The sequence below is a fragment of the Centrocercus urophasianus genome, unplaced genomic scaffold, assembly GCF_019232065.1.
Source record: "Centrocercus urophasianus isolate 14NV4802_14NV808 unplaced genomic scaffold, USGS_Curo_1.0 seq_14, whole genome shotgun sequence".
Classification (NCBI taxonomy): Eukaryota; Metazoa; Chordata; class Aves; order Galliformes; family Phasianidae; genus Centrocercus; species Centrocercus urophasianus.
Genome location: NW_024884586.1, coordinates 21514667 through 21531011, shown reverse-complemented (window position 1 = coordinate 21531011; position 16345 = coordinate 21514667). Strand labels below are relative to the sequence as shown.

General features: G+C 43.2%; 1 protein-coding gene across 4 annotated transcripts in view; it reads right to left on the bottom strand.

The window, feature by feature from the left end:
* The window catches only part of ACTN1 (actinin alpha 1), an 80422-nt gene that overhangs the window by 11780 nt on the left and 52297 nt on the right, over window positions 1-16345 (bottom strand). For 3 of the 4 annotated variants that reach the window (XM_042814838.1, XM_042814836.1, XM_042814837.1), the window contains exons 7-14: window positions 14796-14877; window positions 13107-13192; window positions 6523-6615; window positions 5216-5446; window positions 4535-4682; window positions 3833-3983; window positions 1391-1499; window positions 778-918 (exon numbers count right to left, since the gene is read on the bottom strand). In XM_042814838.1, coding sequence (XP_042670772.1) covers window positions 778-918; window positions 1391-1499; window positions 3833-3983; window positions 4535-4682; window positions 5216-5446; window positions 6523-6615; window positions 13107-13192; window positions 14796-14877 — 1041 coding nt within the window. Of the gene's footprint in view, window positions 1-777; window positions 919-1390; window positions 1500-3832; window positions 3984-4534; window positions 4683-5215; window positions 5447-6522; window positions 6616-11709; window positions 11796-13106; window positions 13193-14795; window positions 14878-16345 lie in introns of all 4 variants that reach the window. The other variant, XM_042814839.1, reaches the window with a different exon arrangement.

Sequence of the window (16345 nt, the reverse complement as noted above, 5' to 3'; positions counted from 1 at the left end):
CTAAATCCAAATGAATACCTGGATTCTTTTCAGGAGCCCATCAAGCAGAAGAAACAGACTCCCCTCTAGAACCCAGAGAAGGATAATTCCTGCTCTCAAAGGTAAAAAAATTACCTCCAGATACTTCAAACTCCTTTCATTACACCCTCTCAGAAGAGGAAGTCCCCATTGTCTTGCAAGAAGCAAGAAATCTTTGGCTTCAAATGGCAATCTGCTAATAAAATGCAGAATCCTGATGTTTCCTCTACTCAAGCACCGAAACCCAGCTGGCAGCTCAACAATCACCCTCATGACACATCACATAGGACCAAATGACCTGAATACAACATTACATGGGACAACTGAGCCACAGAACCTGACAGTAGAACTAAGTTTTGCTCATTTTGATTAAAAAAAACAAAACAAAACAAAGCAAAAACAAAAAAAACCCCCTCTCCTTCCCCCCCCCCCAAAAAAAAAAACAACCCAAAAAACCCTAACAAATGCAAGACACTAAAAAATTCTCTCAGCTTTCCAGCTCTCATTTATAAGACTGGAGTCAGAATGAAAAATCCACTTTCGGTTCTCTGTGCTCAGCTAGGATAATGTGAACTTGACTCATATCTGTTCAGATACAGGTTTTTGGAAATAATTAAAGAAAAGCGTGATCCTTTTCATTGCCTGTGCCATGCCTCATTCACTAGAGCAGCAGTATCAAAACATGGCCTAAAAATCCATCACCATTAGGAATTCTGGAGACCTCTGACAGAACAGCTTGTGCAAATGATTGCTCTATACCTGGATCTCCTCAATGGTGTGAACAATGAACGTGTCCTGGAGGTCTTCCATGGCCCCTTCCATCCAGTTATTGAAGGGGGCAGCTCGTTTGGCATATTCCAGGTACAACTGGTCAATTGTTTCCAGTAGCTTCTCTGTCCTCTAAGCATGCACAGAAAGAAAATCAGGGAAGATGGTTAGAGAATAAAAATCACACAGATACGTGGGTTCTTTGAGTTGCTCCTTCCCTTCAGATGTCCTTGGTACTCTCAGGAGAGCACTACAGCAAAAGTCTCTGTTAAGTCATTACACATAGGATGGATTTTTTCCTCCCTCTGAGGAAAAAGTATGAGGTCCTCTGAAACAAAACAAAACGAGTCTTTTCAAGCAGAATAAAATTACAAACACAGAAGACTAGAAACAAATTAATAACCTAAGCAAATGAATAGTACTGTAACTGGGCTGGAAACAGAGAAGGAGGTTAAATATACTGACAAACAGCTCTGGGCTACAGTCTGGGATTTCTGGAAGTGGACAAAAGGGCTGAAATAGGACATTCATGCACACTGTAGCTTGTTTCCCACAAATGACCTACTCATGTAATCCCAAAGGTTGTTTTGGAGATATGACTCACCTCTAAAGCTTCTCTACGTTTCTGGGTTAGGGCACCCAGATTATCCCACTGATCACAGATCTTCTGGCACCTGGCATTGACACTTGGAGAATCGTAATAGTCCAGCTCACTATGAGGGGTGGAGAAAAAGAACAAAATACCAAATAAAGGCCTTTAGAAGAATGATAAATACATTAGAAGTAGTCTTTATCAGTTTTAAGAATAGATGCAAACTGAAGGTTTGTGGTCTCTGCAAATGAAGTATGCCAAGAATACATTAGTGTCTATCTTTGGAGACAATGGCATACCACACAACACAGAACAGGAAGAACAATAACCACACTCTTGGCTACCTCACAGGAACTACTTGGCACTGGGGGAAGGGAGTAGAGTCTTTACTTGGGCTGGGAATAAGCAGATTAAAAGCAGTAGTATGCTTCTGTATTCTGCTTAAGAACATCACATAGGCTAGCTATCTGCATGTATATACATCAGGAGAAAGGGCAATAATGATTTCATTGCAAATGCAAAGAAGCCACGTAAGATTATTTTAAGAGGAAAGGTGGCAATCTTCAGCAACAATTTGTTTATTTAGGACAATTCCTGAATTACAATGCAAGTTTCTCTCCTATGTGCCAGATGGTACTTGGCTACAATGTCTGTAGCCTGGCATTCCTGGAATAAGGGCTGTTAAGAGCATGGCTGGAAAATTGAGGGTAGGGGTAGGCCAAAGCTTGTGGTTTTGCACTGCATATTGCTCTTGGTTCTGCACATGATCAAAGAGGAAGAAGCTTGTAGGCAGAAGGAGACAAGCCCTGAAAACTGTGAAGTGTCACTCATGAAAGAAAAGGTGGAATAACTTGCAGAGCTACCAAACGACCCTGGGCAATATGACGAGCATTTCTCTTAAGCAGTAATACAGGTTTCAACAGTTTCCTCCTACTTCATTTCTTCCCATGATTGTACTGCCCCTCCTGAGGTGTGTGGGCACAACTGTTGGTAGAGTCTTGCGGAAAGCTAGTCATAAAACTGCCTTGGGCTAAAAATAACATTTTCTTTGCTGCGTTTTTAATCCAGATCAGTTCCTTGATCTACTTTGCTGCACAGCAAGCACTGCAGCTGAAATAACTGCTCCTGAGTCTTGCCTATAATGCACTCAGATCTTGTGCTGGGGAGTCAAATGTGCCCGTGCCCACCCCCACATGTCTGGTATGAATAGTCACAGAGCTTCTTGATCTCCCTGGTAGTGCATCTGTGCTCAGCCATGTTATTTGAAGGCACAATGTCTTTGCTAATGTGGGAGATGGCTTTCGGAAGGATGGTAGAGCATTCTGTTCTCACACTTCGGAAGAAATTACCTCTTCCTCAATTTAGGATGCATCCTTCCCTGTCGCTATTAAGAGTTGCAGCTGTTTTGTCTGGCACGTAGCATTTGCTTTGGAAGTGACAGGTCAGCTAATGCTTGCTGACTAACTAGCCTCAGTTTTAATCTTACTGACATGGAGGATTGCCTTGAACTCTCCTCCTGTTTCAAGGTCAATCCTCCAGTGGCAAAGGGAACACTTCTTAAATCTGTGCTGGTAAAGGAGATAACAATCTTGATCCAATAATCCCGATTTTTTAGAGAAAAAAGTCATTCAGCCCAAGGGAGCTGGTCTAATCCAGACAATGTCTAACTTGAGATAAGCTGATATGATGCGGAAGCATTTTTAATTATAGGAAACAAAGTGAAAGCCAAACCGCTCAGACTGTTTTCGCCAAGAAATATGCAGGGCTTAAAAATCTTTCCTAAAGCTCCCCCTAGCAATCAATTTCCCACTCTGATGAGACACCATTTATCCTGGTGACTGGTCGCTCCTCACTCCAGGAAAAGGTGTGGAGAGATGAATGTTTCTAAACCAGGGGGAAGCACAGAGGGAACTGAGTTGCTGGAAAGAGCCCCTGGTGCAAGTGCTAACTGGATGCACATGGTGCATTACTCTTGGAGCAAAATGCCTGCAGTGGCAACAGAGGCCATGATGGGCTGAAACAACTGGGTTTTTTTCTTCACTGTTTTTGATAAAGCAGAACCAATGGGAATCTCTGAAGTGTATGCTATCCTCTGCTATTTCCTTCTGTTCCTGGAAAAGCCAAACACTGCTTCAACTCTGAAACCTAGCAGGGGCCAGAGACAGGTTTCCTCTTTAGGAAAAGGTTCACAGCAGCATAACAAGCTGGAAAAGAGTGGAAACTTGGCTTGAGAATGTAATTCTGCCTCCCCCTCATCAGCACCCACAACTCAACCATTTCCTGGCCTGCTTTTCTGGTGTGTCTGGATACTGAAGAGAAGTATCCTAGATACAGTTTGGAAACACTTGGACTTCCCAACATTTTTGTGTGGGAATGATTTCATGGCTGTCCAGAGGGCAAAGTTGATCAGGCCTCTCTGGCCCCAAGGATCAGATGTATGCTGGGGTGCCGTACTTCAGCTCTTGTGCAATAGCAGCAATCTGTTCCACGCGGTCTTGGTGTGCAGCCAGGTCGCTCTCAAAGGCCTCGTGTTTCTTCAGCAGTGCCTTTATCTCCGAGAGGGTAGCAGTTTCATAATCCTTCTGCTGCAGCATCGCTTCCTTACCTGGGGAGGGAGCCAAAGAACAGGAGAATGAAGGACTGGACCCAATGCTCCCAAAGCCAGTTTCCTTGCACCTAGACAGCCCCGGGGCCCTCCATTTTGCAGTTTCTCCACTCTAGACACTTCCCAAGTCTTGCCCTTGCACATACCTGCCTAGAATTGCAAAATTATAACTTTCAAATCACTGAGAATGAGTTTGCCATGATCAGCAGAGATGCAAACAGCGCAGCAGCTCAGGTCTCTGCAGTCACAATTTATACCGAACTCATCTTGCTATGCACGAACTGTGCTATGCTGGTCCTGTAAATGCCAACTGCAGCAACCTCTTCTCTCTGTAGCTCTATTTTATCCAAGAATCTCACTCTGTCAGCTAGGGAAAGCAGATGCAGAACAGAGATCACAGTGATTTTCATGATTTTCTTCCTAATAAAGTAATAAGTGAATCCCTGAAAAGGAAAATCTCATACAAGAACCCATATATGATCCATCTCTTCCTCCCTGCATAACTGACAGCACTATGTCAGGCAACAGAAAGTATGTAGGCTGGCATTTACCATCTGTCCAGGACTCGTGAATAGATGCCTTCTGCCGGAACTTCTCAGCCAGGTGATCCAACCTCTCTAGCCTCCGGATCTCATTCAACAACCACTCCTCATAGCCCTTCTCAGCCTGCTCTAGGCCACCCCAGGCATTGTTTATATCCTAGAGACAAGAGCATGGGAAGAAGTAGAGGTGAGAAGTTAGGGTAGAAGTACTTCAGAATTATTCCCAGTAAGCTATTTACAGTTCAAATTGGTTGGAAAGAATGGATGTGGGCTTTTAATCTCAGAGGGTTGTGCAGACAGGTCAAGAAGACAAAGTGTCAGACTTAAGATAAGCAGGTCTAGCAGTAATCAGGATATTCTTGTCTGCATGAGAGAACCTCTCTAAACATTCCCGCACACAGAAATACAGCAAAACTCAACCATTTCTGAATTAGAAAGAATGAGAGGCACCCAGACATCTCCTCATAAAGGCGTGGAACTTGTGAAGAACCTCAGATCTGGGTTAGAGATGGAAGAGCAATGATTTCTTGCACCTCTCTTATCGTGGACTTACTGAACTGTATTCTGTGGGGTTCCTACTACAAAATAGTTCACTCTGAAGGTGGGCGTTGCTCTGCCCACCAATAGACATAAACAAGTCTCATTTTTTAGAAACAGCTTGGGTATATACACTCAATTACACCCACTCACAGAAACCATTTTCCCTTCTGAAGGCATGAAGGCTGGCCTGTTGCTGAGCCGTAGCTTGGTCTGCAAGGTGTTGAAATTGATCTCAAGTTGGCACTTCTCTTGGACTTTGGGGGGCTTGTGCAGGCGGCGGTAGTCCCGGAAGTCCTCCAGTTTCTGCTGCATGGCTTGCATGGTGTTCTCTGGTGCCCGGTTCTCCAGCCAGGGGATGGTGCGACGGATCCACTCCAGCAGCTGAAAAAAGCAATGTCAAGAAACCTTGAATTGAAACTGTGTTAAAACTACAGGTGTTGGTCTGATCTTACTAGGGAACATTTACTTTTGTTTGCTATCATAAAGATTCTACCTACAGCAGAGACAGTAAAGAAAACCTTGCCAGCCTTTCTGGGATTACATATTTTTCCCTTTTTAAGCAGCCCATTCCTTACCACAGTGAGTAGTACTGCTTGTACAGCACTGCCAGACAACATGCTTCAGTCATAGCTTTCACACAATCAGGACCAAACAATGTCCTTAGACTGCACTAAAGCCTGAGAATTTTGCTGTGCTGTTGCACAACTAGAGGATGCTGTAAGACATACTAGCTCCAGAGGTATCTGAAAGGAGAAAGCAAGTTGCTCCCTCTAGTTATGCTTTTCTCACTCTAGCTGCTTAGAAGTCAGCATTGCCCTTTGAGTTGTGGAGCTGGCAAGGCGGCAACAAGCAGTCCATAGCGTGAGTGAAGTAGTGTCCTACATTTTTAAACCAGGCTGAAAACAGGTTTGTGGGCTATGTTTGACCTATGTTTTCCATCTTTCTCTCCACACTTATCTTCCACAAACATATTCCAGACCACATTTGGTCACTTCTGGAGTTTCACTGATGTCAGTCTGTCAGCCTTCTCCATTAACCAAAGCAGCCTAAGACTGTATTGTACACAGATTCTTTCCAATTATCAGCAAACACATATTTCTTTCCTCAATTATCTACCTCTTGACTTCCTTAGATCCAATTCCTGACTTCTGCACTATGTTGGCATACAATTTGTATGAAAGATATCATTAGACATATATGCAGTCCTGAGCAAGACAAGTCAAAACAGCTTGATTTTTCCTTAAATTTTATTATTGTTGTGGCTAATAGATGAGAAACTTAAAACTGCTACATGGGAATTTTTCACTTAAAAGCCAAATTTTCTTTCATTTTTCTCAAGCTAGAAGGGAAAGAAAAAAGATTCTAGGAAAACACTGCCCAGGATTAGCTGTAAGCGTTAAATGCAATTCCTTTCTACATAACACCACCCAGAAACCAACAGCACCACAGACACCTACATCACTGGCCAGTTTTTCATAGTCTTCCATGAGCTGTTCATTCTCTTGGTTGACTGCCAGCACCTTGCAAATACGATTTGCTGCTGTCTCCGCCTGCCAAAGAGAAGAAAAACAGGAGAAGGGGAAAAATGTGAAAAAGTTATAAACCAAAGCTTGCTGCTTAGCTTCCTGCTACGTACCTGCAGGTAAAGTCTCCTGATCTTGGCTCTTGCAGCCTGTCTGTACTTCAACACATCTGTCCTGATCTCTCTGCGTGTTATCAGAACTTCTGTAACGCTTTTTTTTCCCCTTCTGAGGAGAGTACATTCCTTCAGAGATTCTGAGCTTATGTGATCCCAGCCCTGTGTGTTGTGAGACAGCCACGTTTCTACGCTTTTTCAGAAGCTGCTCTTGCAAGACTGCCCTGCTGTTTCCTGCCATAGGGACCCCAGCTACCTCTTTACAACAACAGTTTCTGTCATCATTTCCACTCCTCTCACCAACACGCAGAGCTGCAACACCAGGAACCGCATGGTGTCAACGTGATGGGTCTCTCAACTTACTTTTACCTACAGAACATAATACCTATCTGCATAGAATCATAAAATGACTTGGGTTGGCAATAACCTTTAAAAATCACCTAGTCCAACTCCACTACCATCGGCAGGAACATCTTTCACTAGATCAGGTGAATACACATATCAGACTTTGGAAATGTTCTAGATTTGCTTTGAAGATAAAGTAGTAGATATCCTTGAATTTCAATTCAACTCAGCAAAGATGTCTTCCAGCATTCCTTGTATTTCTGGCACCCATAACAGGACGATGTCCTCCAGCATCTTGCTGCATGACACCTCCCATTCAAGTTCTTATGATTCAGCTGAAAAGAGGATTGTTTTTTCCCCTTTCTTGGTAGTCTTTCTGCTGACTATCTCAAAGTAAATCTCAAGAAAAAAAAAAAAAAGAGCTTGTTGTTACTACATAGCTGTTGGGTTTTTTGTTTTGTTTTTTGTTTTGTTTTTTTCACATTATGGGACCAAAACCTGTCTCTCTGCAGAGAGCTGGACATGTTAGAACATGTATTTCGAATACAGCAATGCTCAGAAAAAATCCCAGCTATTAGCTCAGGGGTTAACAGCCTGCCCCAGAGTGCCACAAGTGTTTGGCAACGGCAATATGCAGCAAGCTGATTCTTGTACACTGTTTGTCTGTGGATCTGTGCAGCTCCCCTTATCAATATTTTGGCAGATGTAATGCTGTAAAGCCTCGGAGAATGTGGCCCTGTGATGGATGTCAGGAGAGTGTTCAGCACCCTCTTACTGCAGCACAGCTATTGCCCTGGTGCCTGTGTAGGTGCTAGAGCTACCTATAGGACCCCTACAGAGGAGTTCTCACTGAGCCACAGAGACCACATGGAGATGAAGAGGAGAGCACATGCCAGCACTACAACAGGCCAATTGTCAATTGTGCCCTGTCTTAAAACTCTGTGCAGGAGTGATGCCAAAAGCAGCTTTGCTGAGCTTATAGCTGGCAAGTTTCAACCTCTTTTTATTTGTAAAAGGCCTTTTATTATCTGTTTACTCAATCTTCAAGGCTGTTTGAAAAAAAAAAAAAGCTCTAATTTTTGCAGCTGATGTGAGACAGCAACAACAGCAATAAAGTCACAGGCTATATAGTGACAAACAGATTGCTGAAATCTCAGGGGATATGATGATCTAAGCCATTCTTAAGAAGTTCTAAAAATGTATATTCAGTGATCTGCCTGTTCATTAAAGTCAGTCAGTTAGCAGATACACAGATATTAACTAACTAGAAACATATCAGAGCAAACTGTACAAGAGAAAACCATTTCATTCCAAAAAAATGCTGTAAAATATGTAAATGATGGTTGTATTTCTGAAAGCTTGTACTTTGATCTGTTTTTACCAAAAGTTTGTACTTTAGTAGGTAACTTTCTGTTAGTCAGAGAAAACCTTACAGGCATGGGATCTGACAGGAAAAAAACAGGCTAGAGTCCTACCATGATGCACCTAGTGGCTGCAGGGGACCGCAATCACAAACGTTCATCTCAGTCTTCACAGAAGAGGAGCTCTCTGTATGCTCTTAACTCTCCATTTCTTTTTTATACCCTTGGAGCTCACTGGAACAGCAGCCAGCTGTGCAGGAGGGACCCCATTTGGCATAGGCACATTTACATCTATCTGACAATAGATTTCTTCCAGCTGCCTGGGACTGTGTGTGTATATATGTGTTGAACATCTGTCCAAACACAAAAGCCCTCTGAATGTCAGCAATTACGACATTATTTGTGTTACCCTAATGGTTGACACACAGAGGCCAATCTTCTTCCTTTCCTGCACCAGCACTAGCTCCTCTGTGGTTCTTGCCTACTCCAGACATGCTGGAGGCATGGGGCAGGACTGTCAAGATGCACCATCCTGGGGTTTGAAGTTTGCATAACTGTATTCACCAAGGACTTGTGCAATCTGATTTGCTTTGGTACAGCATGGCACTGACACATTATACTACTTTCTGTCAAACATCACTTGGAGGGCAAGCCTACGGCATTCTGCTTGATACTGCACTGCTGTGAGATATGCATGTCCTGTTGGGTAGGCTCAAACAGAAATATGAATAGCCAAAGAATAGCAGAAGGAGCAGTAACTTCTCTGTTTTTTGTCTTTACTGTAACCCTGACCTGGACTGCTTAGGTTGGATGTGGAATTGTGTCTCTAGCTCTTGGTTCCAGGTCTCTTCTTACAGAAGAATGATAAAGGAAGGCATTCCCACAGAAAACTACCTAGGGAGAATGCCTGTCTGCGGCCCTCTGGCCTCGGAGAATCGTCCCAGAATACTGTATGTCAAACACAATCTTTTCACAAAATGGTAAAACATTAGTTAGAAATGTTCACCCCCAGAAATCAGGTTTACAAAATATTAAGCTGACCAATAGGAAACAATCATGCATTTAGTGTGAAAGTCAGAAGCAGTTAGAAAACAAGCAAACCAACCAAAGCAAGTATACCTACAAATATATATTTATATATAACAAAATGGCATAAAGAAAAAGCAGCCATCTACACACACATCAGGCTGGGGACCCTGTACCTTCAAAGGTTCGGTACAAGAGAGTGAAAGAAGCAGAAAGCGGCTCATGGGACTTCCCCTTCAGGACTGGTGGCAGTAATGAAAAATCTGAATGAAAAATGGAGTGATATCACAGTCAGTCACCTAACCGTGCACGAGGCAGCAACATGTTACAAGACACTTTGGGCTGGGGCTTGCACTCAGTCATCACTCTGCATTTGCCCTGGGATTTGAATCTATCACTTGGCAGCTGGCTAATGTATGGCTGGAGAGCTTCAAAAAGGAGATGTGCTCCTCCTGCCAGGTCACTGCTGAGGTGCTGGACCATCAGGCTTACTAAAAGTTTAATTAATGATTAGATCTATAATTTTCCATATAAACAAGTTACACCACTTGGGTTTTAAGAAATTCCACCACTAGTTTTTGCCCTGTCTACTTGGTTCAGGTCCTGAAGCAGCAGAAGATTGCTTTCAGTTATCCCAGCAGACCTAGCGTCCATCTGAACTGCTGAAGAGAACATGGGACCTGCTAAGCAGGTTTCTAAAGGGCAGAATGGACACAGATAGAAGAGAAGTGAATTGAAGAGGGACGTGGCCACTTCTGCAGGAGGCCACTACCCCCCTCGCATTTGTGATTTGCTCTTTCTTTAATCAGGAGTTCTTTGGGTTAAGCATGGAGGAGTCCCTAAGGGACACCTGGCAAACAGCAGGCCTCACCACCGCAGCATGAGTTCTGAGGATACAATTTTCAGAGGCAAGTATCAGATGGATGGAGCTTGAAGCCTGGTGTTAAAGGTTTTGAACTATTTACAAAGCAGTATCCCAGTGGAAAATTCATGTCTATATAAATCATGCCAAGTGGGCAAATGTACTGCACTGCTGTGGGATCTATTTCCAATTCATTGGAAAGCAGACAGCATCATTAATATACACAAAACAAGGCAGGGAACAAAAAGCTTGACCTGAAGAGCTGCTCCCTGTAATCTACTGCCTGTTTGCCCTCTGAAAGCAAACATGAACATGGTATCTACATCAACAGTGAACCATTAGCATCATGTTGTACAAAAGAGATGGAGTCTTTCTGGAGTCAAGCTTTCTGCCCTCAAGCTGGGCAGCACATAGACTGTGCCTCAGGTAGGAAAGACCCGGTGAGAGAAAGAAGTTATGGAAATAAGGAGATTTTACATCCTTTTTAAAATGAGAAGGATCTGGTCTTGAACTTTGGATTTTATTGTCTCAAAGCTCACAGTCTGAAGTTGGTGATCTTGCAGAAAGGCTGCAGCCCCATCAGGCTGTGGCTTGGGAAGAAAGGCAGGAACTTTTTCTTCCATTTGGAGGACTTCAGGGAAATAGATGTTTTGAAGGAAGTTCATCCAAAGAATGTGACTGTGAGTGACTGATTGGTTCCTCTGAGGACAAATGTCCCAGTGCCAGGCAAAGAGACTGGAGTAACAAAGAAGCAGAGGAAGCATGACTGAAGCTATGGAAATGGGAAAAGCAGGGGAAAGAAATAAAACATACAGGTAGTTTGGGAAAAAATGACCACAAATTAAAAAGAAATTGAGAAGTGAAGGTACCTTAGCTCAAGGCCTGGTAGGAATGGACTTCATGGCTGGAGCACAAAAGTGCTACAAAAGATGCTACTGCTAAGTAATCAGTTGATATGATACAATCTAGGAAAAGAGACCTGAGCTATTGAGGGCTGAGTATGAACAGAAGGCAGGCAGCTCAAAGGGACCAGGCTGCAATGTGCCGGGCCAGGCTGATCTGCTTATGGTACTTCTGGAGATGAATCACCTGGCCAGGGTGAGGCCCAATAGTCACTAACGTGATATATTGACTGTCAGGGCAGACATTCTTCTTTCTATGCCAACTTCATCAAAATGCTTTCTCCACCACTGAGTATGACAACTGAAGAGAAGGACCTGCTCAAATGTGTTTGAAAGGATATCTAACCCACTTCTCCAGAAAGGCTGGAGCTCACGCATCCAAATGCAAGGCTGGATGGGGCACAGCTGAGACTGCTGAGCTGTGCCAGGCAGAGGGGCTGGAGCTATCTTTGGTGGAGATAATCAGTGGGCATGGCAGGGATGGGGAGGGGTTGTTAGCAGTAAAGTCTCACCTTCTGTGCCCCTGAGAAGGCGTGGTAGTAACATGAAACATAGGTCATTATGGCCTTCTCATCCGGCCTTAGCGTGCCTATAATATCTGTGCAGAGAAGGAAAAGAGGTTGAAAGGATAAAGTAAGAAGCAGCACATAGAATAAAACAAAATAGTCATGGGTGGCGTGAGAGAGGGGGAGAAAACTTCCCATCATGCATTGCAGGACAGGCCAAACAGATTTCCATGCGGAGAGCTGGGAGTTCGGATCAGAAGGTGGCTAGCAGCGTTGGCTTGTGGCTCGAAGCGGCACCCCTGCTCCCTTCCCCTGAGTCCAGGAGAGTCCTGAGTGAGGATCCACGCTCTGCACATTCACAGCTGTGGTCCGAGGATATAAAAAGGATGCTGGAAGGTTTCAGCATCCATGCCCAAGGCCTTTCTGCGCAGCGGGGAGCTGTAGAGATCAGAGCCTTCTTACGCAGTGCAATTCCTACACAATGTCTGCTCTGCTTCCACGTGCACCTACAACACTGAAGTAAGGACAGCTGCTTGGTTTTGGTGAGAGATGTTTACAAAGTCTCACCTGCAAAATTTTTTCCCTAAGTGACTAGTTACCAACAGGAAAATGGCTAAGCCAAAACCAGGAAAGACTCAACTGCCCCATTTCCAGCATGGTGGGTGAGGAAAGATTAAAAGGAATTAAATGAACAAAACCAGGCATCTCAGTCATGATAAACAGGGCTCTTTTCGCCAATCACCACAGAAGTACTCATTAGACATATTCTGTGAGACCCAGGTGAACTGGGACTCAATTTGTGGTACAACTCGAGATAGCAGCAGGTTTGGATCTTGAAGCTAGGGTGTGGGAACCTGCAGTGCATATAATGTAAAAGACAGTTTTGGATATTCACTGAACCCTACATAAAAACACTAAGTTTTGTGTCCCCATATTTTAAAATAAAACAAAAAAAAGTGAATAGATATTAGCATTTATTGCCAGTGGGGTCAGCTTGCAGTGTCCTGCTCAGCAGAGCAATCTACAGTCCCCATTTATGAAATCAAACATCCTAGCTCAGATTTCCCAGGAACAGGGGCTGCAGCTCCTTAGTCATCGGGCCAGTAGTTTGGAAGGCAAATGGAGAAGGTAGAGCTCCCTGCTTTATTGGGCTCTCTGTGCATGCCAAGGCACTGGCATATGTAAGTGCCACTGGAACAGGAACACTGACTATAGGAAAGTGGGACTGCCTGGTTGCTCCATGTATTGTGTCTGGGGCACCACTTTGAACCAATAGCCAACTCTACTGAAAACATAATAAAGATGCCCGTAGCTAGAGAGGAAAGAGAGAAAGAAAAAAAGGTTTGGACATTAGCAACGGCACCAGGTGTGCTCTGTGGAGGGAGCTTGGGATCCTGCGATACCTTCTGGGCTCCTGAGAAGGCGTGGTAGAAGCTAGAAACATAGGTCATGATGGCTTTCTCGTCAGGACGGGCAGTTCCAACAATGTCTGTCAAAAAAAACCTCACGTTAAGAGCATAATCAACTGATGGGAGGAATGTAAAGGAAGGGGAGAACCACAACTGTCCGGGAGGCCTGGTGGAGTATATGCTTGTCATAGCAACTCTTGAGAGATTCCCAGCCTTCCCCAGAAGATACGTCTCTCTCAGAAGTCAGGATCACCCCACCCTCAAGAAGTAATTGCTTCTGGTGTCTGGCCAAGCTAATGCAGTCATACGTCAGCGTGTCTCAAATCAGAGCACATCCCTGTCCTGAGAATATTACTGCAAATGTTTGGTTGAATCAATCCAAACTAGCAACGAGTTGGCATGGGTTTTTATAGATGTATCATACTGCAATTCCTTCATGAAGTTCTTTGGGAAAGATCCTTTCTCTCTTCCATTCAGTGCCCTCATCCTGCATTTCAACACAATGATGATTTGAATTTCAAAATGCCCTTCCATTAGTTCCAGGAGAAACTCAACACCTCCAGAGATCAGAATTAATTGCTTAGAGGAATGTGTATTAGCCCCAGTCTGTGAGCGAGGAGACTGATCAAGAAAGAGCAATTGGAGCTCTTGTAAGTGACCTTCATCATCACTGTTAGACTTGCTGAGATCTGAAGCTAGATTTTGAGGGTGGTTTTAATCCTACAGAATAGCAGGAAATGCTCCAATCTACTCCAGAAACCTCATGATCTTTTGTGATCTCAACATAATGAGAATAGGGAAAGCAATTCATTCTTGGGGATGGAAAACACTGCCTAAGAATATGAACATCCTGATTACTGAAATACACGTTGATTGGGTTCAGTCATCCTTATCCCATCTTTCTCTTTTGTTCCTCTCTCCTTTAAAAAAAAAAATCCTTTAATTGCTTCTCCTGTCCAAATCAAGCCTGAAGTAAAGCTTCTACCATTGAAATTAGATGGCTTCAGGTGAACAGCCCCCAAACCAGTGAATTATTTTAGGCTGTTGTTTACACCTCAGAATTACAGTCTTCACAGTCTATTGCCAAGTCAGTCCTAACAAGGCTCAGAGAAGTAATACTTGCTGTCCCGAGTGGTCTCCGGGAAGCTGTCACAGTCAGTAGCAAAAGCACCTCTGAAAAACATGGATTTCTCCCATGGTCCCAGTTAGTGAGGGATCTTCAGGCTCCACACGTTCAAGTAGTCAAGAAATAGTTTATAAAACTTGTATTACACTCCCAAAAGAAAAGTCAACAGCAGTGTCAGAAATAGCTCAGAAAGGAAAAAATTCTGGAGGCAAAAGGAACACAGTCCTACACCATACATTATCTCTGTATTATTTCTGATTCTTGAAAGGAAACACTTTAGTCAGCTGTGGACACAGCCAGTTGTTACTCATCTCTTCCTCATGAATCATCCCCAGGTTAAAATCTCCAAAGGTACCAAACTGAGACAACTGAGGGGCATAGAAGGAAGAGGGAAGCAGAACATATGATTATTCCATTGTAACTTTTTTCCCATACATTTAGTAAGTAATAATGGAAGGAGCACTCAGGCTACGGAATTCTTGTGCAATACAAATCTACCTAATAAATGGGAAATTCCCTGAGAAAAAGCAAGTTAACACCCACTGCATGTACTTTACCTTCTGCATCCAGCATCTTGGGGATATCCAGATATTTTTCAGCTACATCAAAGGCTGTGTTTAGATTAGTGAGAGGATCATCCTGAGAAAAAAAACAGAGCCACAGAATCAGCACCAACTCATAACAAGGTTCTCTCAACTCATAACACTTCTCTCAAGACAGAGCAATTGTGCTTGATTTAGTTCAGGTAACTCAGCTGTCCAGACAAAATTACGTCTCCTCATGTAGCAGGATGAAATAATTAGCTTTCTTTGGAAAGCAGAGCCTGGAGATTCATGATATGATAATAACATAGAATCTTTGCACTTGCAATGAGAAAGAATAATACACTTCGTCTTGAACCTAGTTTAAAGTTACATTAGCTTCACATCACACAGACAGTAAATGGCCATATCACACATTTAGATATCATGCTTAGATTAAGTTTTCATCTCCCATTTTAAGGAACTGCAGAGCAGCGTATCTGCTAGAACATCTAAGCAATACTAAAATAGTAACAACATCTGCAATGTGTGCTGTCCTTAGCTAGTGCACAGTTTGTTGAACACCAGTTGAGTGGGAGGAAGAAAAATGTTTTAACAGATCTCTACAAAATAAATACAAAAGTACCCATTAGTCTTAGTATTAGTCTTCTCCCTATGCACTGCACAGGACTTGCCATTTCCCTTGTGTGTTTCTATTTTTCTATATATAAACTTTCTGCTGTGGCAGAATGCACTTCAGATACAGACATCAATACACAGTAATCAAATTCTAAACAAAGTTGAGTGTGACATGAGTCATATGACAAAGGTAAGTGGATTTTAGAGAGCTGAACAAGAGAATGTGAAATGCAGATGTCACTGGAAATGAAAGACCTCTGCAAATTGCTCCCAGCATTCAAACATAACAATCAGCAACAAGACATTTAATAACTAGTATGAGACCCTTGCACAAGCCTGACTCCTATAGTCTTTCTGAAATTCCACGGATGACAAAGGACATTTCATTTCTCATTTCTACTGTTGAGAGAAGTGACTCCTGCTGGAGAGTAGCTGTTCCCAAACTGCTTGCATTTAGTCACCATGTTCGCTAAGAGGATTTCAGGAGGGAGGAAGGATGGAATGTCTCTCTCCATATTGTCAACTGTGACACACAAAATGAGTCCTGCCTTAAAAATTAGAAAATAAAAAGTACAATCTTCTTATACGAACCTTCTTTCTAAACCATCATACACATTCTGTTTCTTTTCTATTTGAGAGTATGTGCCTTCAGTTAGCACTGACTTGGAAAATTCAGCTGTGCCTGAATTTCAGTCAGTAGGAAACTATCTGAACCAGGCAGCATGAAACATGAAGTTAGGCAGGCCTGGGCAGACAAAGTGTGGGCATGTAGGAAGATTTCTTTAAGGCACTGGTCATTAGGTAGCCCCTGGATTACAGCTGCATGAAACTAGGAAGTCAAGCCCTTATGGAAAGCAGTTTGTTGCAGCAGGTCCCCAGGAATTAATGCATGCTTCAGGTTGGCATCCCAGAACTATTCATGTTCATTTGGATGAATGTCTCTAGGA